Genomic DNA, 8,598 nt, shown 5'->3' with positions numbered 1-8,598 from the left:
TATGACCCAATTTCCCCATTCACTTTCACCATCACCCCCCTGAGAGATAATGGTCATGATCCAGTTATTTCATTTGTGAAAAAATTGTTTCATTTTCAAAGATTAATTTTGTTAAAGGCCTTTTGAAAGTCAATTTTGAAATGAACACTAGAGAGTTTTTTCCTATTCAATTCATTAATTGCCTCATGGAGTACCAAAACACCCTCCAATATGCATCCCCTAAAGGAAGGCAGTCTGAGGCCCTGATCACCCACTCGATAATAACAGTAAACCTATTGACTAAAACTTTGGTGATGAATTTAAATATGATATTCAACTAGGAAATTGGTATAATTTTTTTAAATTCCATCAATGTCAGTGCCTTTGGGAATTAGAGTTATCACTCCATAGTTGAGCCTATCCGTATCAAGCAAGTTATCATGAAAACCTTTCATATACATGTAAGAGCAACTCCAACGCAGTGACCCAAACGAACATCCATTTTGCCAATGTTTTATCCGTTTGGACCGGCTAAGCGGACATATTTGTTCACTTTTTCATTTGGGTCAGCCGGTGCGTGCCAACGATCGCTCACCCATTTTTGACATGTTCGCCCCGATATTCTGTCAAACATGTAGCAGGCAGGGGAGCTCGCAGCACGCGGGGAGGCGAGGCCGACGGCAGCAGCAGCACTGGCCCGACGCGGGCGTGCTCGAACCCCATGGCTGGGAAAGGCGCTCCGAGGTGAGGCCGGGCACAGCTAGGCGCGGCGAGTCGATGCCTGGACGAGCGTCGCCTGCGAGAGAGAGAAGTGGGTTTGTGACAGGTAGGCTATGCCTCGCATGCAGCGGACAGAGGCGGACGAAGAGGACACAGAAAGCGTCAGCTTAGTGTCCGCCTCCGACTCAATGTGACCCAAATTTGCACCAAAAATGTGTCCGACCGGACACAAAATAAACAGTAAATGGGAATGAATCTGTGCCTTGGGCAGTGTTTTTTGCATGCGCGGACACAGATGGCGCGAGTGACAGAGAGAGACAGAGGCGAGATGCGGTGTGTGGGTGGGTGGGCCAGCGGAGAGAAAAATCAAGAGAGAAAAGCGGGTGTGTGACAAGTAGGCTATGCCTCGCATGCAGCGGATAGAGACGGACAAAAGGGACACAGAAAGCGTTCGTTTTGTGTTCGTCTCTGACCTAAATATGACCGAATTTGCGTCGGAAATGAGTCCAAACGGACGCAAAACAGACAATAAATGAGAAGGAGTATGTGCCGGTGCCTTGAGCAGTGTTTTTTGCTTGCGCGGACATAAATTACGCGAGCCGATCAAATGGGTCTCAGTGTTGGAGTTGCTCTAAGACTTGAAGGAGCAAGATTGTGCATCGTGATTCATGAGTTCAATCGATGCACTAGCACGTTTATTCGATATGACACCACCATGCTCGCCTTGGACGCACACATCTGGAATAGAAAATGAAATCGGTGAGGAACCCATTCCATCGTGTTTTCTTTTGACCCCCGGAGATTCGAAAATGACGGCAACCTAAATCATCCCTTTCCTTTATTATAACTTTTCAAAAAGATACCACTACAGGTGAGAACATTCCTTGATACGCGGCCGAGACGGGGCCCCACAGGTCAGCGCCACGAACGCGCACGTACGCTCGCGGCAAATGATGAGCTCTCGGTCCAATCAGCCTCCACCACCTCCCCTCCCGCGCCGCCACCACCTCCCGGGCCCCACCGCCACCACCCGCTGGCGGAAGGAACCTCTGGTGGGGCCCGCGTGGAAGTGAGCGACGGCCCTCCCACTCGGCCTGGCGTCTCCCCGTGCTCCCCGTGGTCAACTCGCTGCTTCCCCAGACGCTGACCGGCGAGGAAATAGGCGGAGGCCGGGCCACCCAAAGCGCCGAACACCTTGCGCGCACCACTTCCTCCGCCATGGGCGCGCCATGAGACACCACCTCCCGTAGCCACCGCAGCCCTTACCGCTACCGCGCACACCCCCACCCCACTCCGCTGCTCCGCCACCTGCTCACCCATGCTTCCGCGCAGCGCCCTCCTCCGCCTGCTGCTGCTCGCGCCGCTGCTGCTGCCGCTCGCCCGGGGCCAGCCGCAGCCGTCGCTCCTGCGGCAGGACATCCAGGCGCTCTACGGTCTGCGCGCGTCCCTGGGCCTGCGCGCGCGGGACTGGCCCGCCAAGGCCGACCCCTGCGCCGCCTGGGCCGGCGTCGCCTGCCGCGCCGACCGCGTCACGAGGATCCGGCTGGGCGGGCTCCGCCGCACCCGCGTGGGGGAACGCAGCGCCGCCTTCGCCGTCGACGCGCTGCGCGGGCTCCCGGCGCTCGAGGAGTTCAACGCCTCCGGGTTCCCGCTCCCCGGCCGGATCCCGGCCTGGTTCGGCCGCGGCCTCCCGCCGTCGCTCGCCGTCCTCGACCTCCGCTCGGCCGGCGTCGATGGCGAGCTGCCCCTCTACCTCGGCATGTCCGGGAACCTGACCACCCTCGTTCTAGCCGGTAACAGCCTCTCCGGCCGGATTCCGGCGTCAGTTTTCTCCAGTAAGGCTCTCCGGATCCTTGACCTTTCCAACAACAACCTCACCGGGGAGCTTCCCGACGTGTCTGCCTCCGCCGGTGACATAGCAGGAGCTCTGTTTAACGCCTCGGGGAATTCACTCTACGGTGCGATTGGCGATGTCCTGGGGTCCCTCAAGAAGAGGTTTCAGGTGGTCGATGTGTCTAGCAATTACTTTGGCCAAGCGGCCACCACTGGATTTCAGAATGGCTCTGAGGGACCAGTCTACATCAAGATGAATTGCTTGCCAGGCCTACCAGGCCAGCGCAGCCCTGGTGATTGTGAGGATTTCTTTAAGAGGAATGGATTGCCATTGCCAGAACCACCACAAGCATCCCCATCACCGGGCAAGAAAGGCGTCAGGTGGAAACATGTACTAGCTGGAGTTCTTGGAGCTGCAGCTATTGTGGTTGTCCTTTCACTTGCAGCACTGGTGTTTTGCTTGGTGAGGAGGGGGAGAAGGAGGCCTAGAGGAAGAGGGCTGGAGCAGAACGACGACGGCATCCGCTCTGGTCGCAAGAGCAGCAGTGTGAATCCGATGGTGATGTCACCATCCCGGGCAGCAAACAGTCCACCCAAGGGTTTGCCTGCCGTCGTGGATGAGCTCACCTATGAGCAGTTGCACCATGTCACCGGAGGCTTTGGAGATGATAACCTTGTCAAGCATGGGCGCTCTGGGGACATCTATCGTGGTGTCTTAGAGAGTGGCTTAAATGTTGTCGTAAAAAAGGTCGACGTGAAGAGCAGTAAGAAGAACATAGTGGAATTAAGCTTTCTTGTTAAAAAATCCCATGCCAGGATTGTTCCATTGCTGGGGCATTTGGTCAAGGATGACGAGGAATTGCTAGTGTACAAGTACATGTCAAGGGGAGATTTGACAACTGCACTGCACAGGAAGCCAGCAGATGCTGAAGTGGGGTTATCTTCATTGGATTGGATAACAAGACTGAAGATTGCAATTGGCGTAGCTGAGGCCCTGTGCTTCCTTCACGATGAATGTAGTCCACCATTGGTTCACAGGTATGATTATGCATGCCATGCACTATTTTTTGGAGGATGGCAGTCACAGAAAAATTTATTGTATAAAACATCGCATAGCTGTGGTAAGCTATTTTTCGGCATTAACATCATGATTAGAATGTGGAAATTTCAGATTCTATGCAGCTCAATAAATCATGGCATTTTAATGAAGAAGTTTTACTGGAGGTCACAAGTGAGACAGTGACAGAAGGAAAATAATATTACCTATGTAGGCATCTAAAATGGTTGTAATTGCACATCTCACTCGATGCATGTCAAAGAACCATTTCTGGAAGAAAATAATATGTATAAGCATTTTGTCGACCAACATTTAGAAGTGAGGACACCAGATGCCATGCTTAATATATTGTAAATATTATCTTATATATTTCCTAGATGCATTGGCTTCATATCAATGGTATTAATTCTAACATGCTTTGTAATTTTCGATGACATTTTTGTTTAGAATTTTATTAAGGGAACTAGCAGGTGCTCTGCTTTTGCATTAAGAAGATGGGAAAACAAAAGTTACAAGGCTTACGCCCAGTAAAAAAAAGGCAGCAACAAAAGAAAGAAAATACTCCAAACTGCAACACTAGCTTTGGGCTGAACAACAGCCTACACACATATGTTTCTTTACATGTGCAAATGCATTGGAAAAACAAGGAATAATTATAAACAGCATGCAGTAAAGTTGATTAAATAATTTATTCGTTTTGTGCTTGACTAAGCCTTGTGTCCCTCTGTCATGGTCTCATGGTATTGCAATTGCCATAATTTGACCATCCAAATCCGAGTTGATGCGTGTTGCTCAATTTCTTTGATTTAGTTTTTGACATGATTTTTTTTAATATTTCCAGTCAGCACTTGTTCTTATTCATTTGTGATCACGTCATAATATTTGTAGAGATATCCAAGCAAGCAGTGTTCTTCTTGATGACAAATTTGAAGTGTGCCTTGGAAGTTTGAGTGAAATCTGCCTTCAACCAAGTGATGGAAGCAGGAGTTTCTTCTCTAGGATGTTGAGATCATCAAAGTAAGACCTCTATGTCATCTTCTACTATAGTTAGCATGCTACTCTTAAAAGAAACTCTAGTGGCCTAAATGGTTATAGTATGTCTGTATGTGTATCTCATCAGCATATTTCCTTTCACAGATATCACTTTCAACCGAGAGTAAAAGTAATGACCTATTTAGTTGGTCACTACAGTTTATCCTTAGTTTACTGCTCAAAATAAAGCTTATGAACTGGAGACGACTACTGTATTTTGTTTCTACAAGCAGTGTAGCCACACTGTTTCCTCCAAGAATGTGTTACTGCACACTCAACTAGACTATTTATCGAACATGTTGGTGGTTCCTCATCCCTGTTACATCGAAAACAAGTTACCTGTTAAGAGCTGTTTGGTATATCCTATCGAACAGTTTGCATCAAGATAGTGACTGGTACAAGTCAACGCAATTGAGTAAATATATCGACAAATGGCTATTTTTTTCCAGTTAGTCTAACATATCACTGTAATTTTACACCTTGTCTCTATGCGGTAATGCCATGATGAAACCTCCACATCATCTACCAAACACAAGATGGATCGTCCACATTTTTTTTGAAAACTTGATGTTTGTTCGAGTATATAAAATATCAGGGCTCTTTGGCTGACATCTGTATCTGTCTCTCTTTTTTATGGCAGGTCTCTCGACAAGAACATGTCAGGTGTGTAAAGCTTCTTCATAACTCCCTTTTCCAGTAGTTTTATACTGTACAGCATGTGCATAATAATTCTGTTGAGCAAAATTTTATGCATGTTCTTCACCTAACAGGTCCACCTGCTAGCCGCACATATGATATTTACTGCTTTGGAAAGGTGCTACTAGAGCTAATCACCGGGAAATTTGGCGTGAGTGGCTCAAACGACACCGACTCAGAGGAGTGGTTGGCAAGCACTTTAGATTACATTGAAACCCATGACAAGGAGAATGTCATAAATATTGTAGACCCTTCACTTGTTGTGGACGAAGACCACCTAGAAGAAGTATGGGCAGTCTCCATTGTAGCGAAGACATGCCTGAATCCAAAGCCCTCCAGGCGGCCTCTTGCTCGGTACATCTTGAAAGCGCTGGAGAACCCGCTAGGGGTGGTGCGGGAAGAGCTCTTCTCGAGCCCCAGTTCAGCTCGGCTCACAAGTACCTCATCCCGAAGCTCTTGGCGTTCTGCTTTCCATGGGCACTCGTACCAGTACTCCGAGGTGCAAACATCAGGGAAAGTACCTACCTGTAGGCAGTCAGCAAAATCCGAAGGAAGCGACGAGGAGGAAAATTCCTTCTCCTTCAAGAAGGCTTCGCAGGAGATGCTCCCGGATCCAGTAGAGCTGGAAGACAGAGCTGTTGTGTAGGATCACCATAGATTAGTGATACTTTACATGAGCTGAGACATTTTTTTGTTGTTGTTAATCTCAGATGTGTATAATCCATCGTCTGATGTGCATATTTTGCTGTCCTAGTAGGTGAAAAAACTGTGTATACAAGGAGTAGGCTTTCTTTATCTCCCACCCTCTTCAGTGAGACAGTTTTCTGTAACTTATACTGAGAATAAATCCGTAATCTGTACTGGGAATAAACGGCGCTGCAAGTGGCCAGTAGTTTTGGTAAGCATACCTACTTAACTTTTTTTTTGATTTACTTGCCATTCTGGAGTACAATGTTTTACCTGTTCAACATGAGTATTCTGCGACTCGCAGTGCCTTTAACCAGAGAGGAGTTTTTTTTTTTCACAGTAACTACAGGAGAGTTGATATCTAGCGCGGAGCTGATATTGAGCTAAAATCTGGCCTTCTTGAATTGCATCTCTGACTGCATGCAAAAAAATAGAAGAAGAGAGAAAATGCAAAAAAGAAGTTGGGTTCGCTGTATGCTAAAAAAAAGAAGAAGAGGAAAATGCAAAATAACAAGGTCCCACCGAGACTTGAACTCGGGTTACTGGATTCAGAGTCCAATGTCCTAACCACTAGACCATGGGACCAAGTTGACAACATTTCCGCATCAACATATTTATACAATACTAGGAGTGGCCGATTCCCTTTAGAGCCATACATATAGGATGCACTTCTGTTCCATTTCGTTGAACGAAACATCACCGTTTTACGTGCTTCATTACAGGCTCATATCGATGTAGGCTGTGTTCGGCAATACTCTGCTCCTTCGCCAGGGAGCGGAGCGGGCGGAGCACCCATCTGGCCGCTCACCAAAATTTCACTGAGTGCCGCTCCGCTCCGTGGCGGAGTTACGGAGCGGCGAGATTCCAAATGGCCTCGTAGAATCACATCACACTAATACAGCAGCAAACTTAACTCGACCCAGGAAAGGAGAACACCGGCAAAAAATTTCAAATGCAGCATTATCAAACCCAGGCGACCATGAAAACCTTCTTGAAAGATCTTAAGCTTCTTCCTCGCGCTCCAATCTTTGGCTAGCGCGCGGCTCTTCCGTTCTAGCAGCAGCAGCAGCATCCACTGGAGCGTCTCCAACTTCGCTGTTCCTTTGCCGGGCACAGCAGCCTCTGTTCCCTCCCTGATCATAGGAAACAGCTTCTGCCAGAGTACCTTCATACCAATCCGTCCTTTATTTCCACAAAAGCCTACAGTGAAGCACTGAAAACCATACTACTGATGATCACATTCTTCTTACTACTGAGCCAAAAAATTCGGCCACCACACATTCGAAAAAAAGATGCATCACCGTTTCCTTCTCCGAACAGAAGTTACAGGATTTGTCAACTATGTTTTGCCTATTAGACACATTGATGTTGGGCTTAATAACCATATGAAAAACGTGCACCCGGGGCGGGATGCTCAATTGGCACATTGCAGGAACAAAATTTGCTTTAGAGTGATTTCAGTCACTACATAAATCCCAATTGAATTCAGCCCACAATTCTTTTTCCAAGTGTTTGCCTCTGAATAGTACTCCTAGAACATATCTGGGGATTGTTATTCCCTTTGATCCATAATTACCCGTCGCTGCTTTAGTACAAATTTGTACTAAAGCGACGACAACTAATATGGATCAGATGGAGTATTATCTTCAAGTACACAATTTGTTTCTACAATTTATGATTCTCTACGCGATATTTTCTGACCCAAGAAGTTAACAAGCAAATATTTAGTCCCTTGAGATTGGGAACGCCCAATCCACTGAATTTACTCGGACTGAGTAACCCGCGTTTTGTTTTCTTCAGAAACAGTGCAGCTTGTTATAAATAGTTCAACCAAATGTATGTACTAATTGGTATCTTAGACACGAAATATCACAAAATTAGGTCTAAAACTTTTGGCAACTCAAGTCACAACTCGCATCAAATGCAAGGAACCGACTCCTGGTACTTTCCACTCTAGCGTACGCCCTTCTTAGTCTTCACCAGAGCTCCCGGAGTACTTCACCACAGAGGGAAAGATATTCTCGAAGGTACCATGTATGTCTCCATAAAATGTGGGTCAGCCAACTCCTTATACATACGTCTTACGGAGGCCTCCTCAGCTTCCAGTTCGGCGTCAGTATGTCCCAAATCTTCCTTGGGTCCCTCAAAACGAAACATGCCCCTCAACCAACCACTTTCAGATTGACCACCAATGTACGCGTCGGCCTTGGGGTGTTTCACATCAGTTGAACAAGCATAGCAGTGGCCATTTTCATCATCAGAAGGATCAACCCTGCAGATACAGCTGACCACCAACTCATGGCGCCCTTTCTGGATAGCTTCAGCGAAGAATAACAGATCGTCGATGCCGCAGTCAAAACCATAAGCTCCTTTGGTCTTTGCTGTGAAATTGATATGGTAGTACCTCCCATCGCTATCACCGTCATGAAAATACCGGTAGCGCACAACATCTTGGAGCTCATACGCGAGATCCCCCCGAAAGATTGTGGTCATCGTTATACTTGTCCGTCAAAGCTTGAACCAGCTGGAGCTCCCAACGACGGCTATCATCAATTGGCAGTGATTTCAAACGATTCTTCCTCCTGCCGTCTGGC

General features: G+C 47.5%; 1 protein-coding gene and 1 non-coding gene across 2 annotated transcripts; one reads left to right on the top strand and one right to left on the bottom strand.

Moving 5' to 3' along the window:
* Positions 1-1,699: 1,699 nt before the first annotated feature.
* LOC125510723 (probable LRR receptor-like serine/threonine-protein kinase At2g16250) lies at positions 1,700-6,219 on the top strand. The gene is made up of 4 exons (XM_048675971.1): positions 1,700-3,570; positions 4,478-4,606; positions 5,262-5,284; positions 5,392-6,219. Exons 1-4 carry the CDS (start codon positions 2,018-2,020, stop codon positions 5,961-5,963), a joined length of 2,277 nt encoding a protein of 758 aa, XP_048531928.1. The 5' UTR covers positions 1,700-2,017; the 3' UTR covers positions 5,964-6,219.
* Positions 6,220-6,517: 298 nt separating this feature from the next.
* TRNAQ-CUG lies at positions 6,518-6,589 on the bottom strand. Its single transcript has one exon. It is a non-coding gene; the product is annotated as a tRNA-Gln (tRNA).
* Positions 6,590-8,598: the final 2,009 nt, after the last annotated feature.

The sequence above is a fragment of the Triticum urartu genome, chromosome 5 (assembly GCF_003073215.2).
Source record: "Triticum urartu cultivar G1812 chromosome 5, Tu2.1, whole genome shotgun sequence".
NCBI classification, from domain to species: Eukaryota; Viridiplantae; Streptophyta; class Magnoliopsida; order Poales; family Poaceae; genus Triticum; species Triticum urartu.
This window is presented reverse-complemented; position numbering and strand designations above follow the sequence as displayed.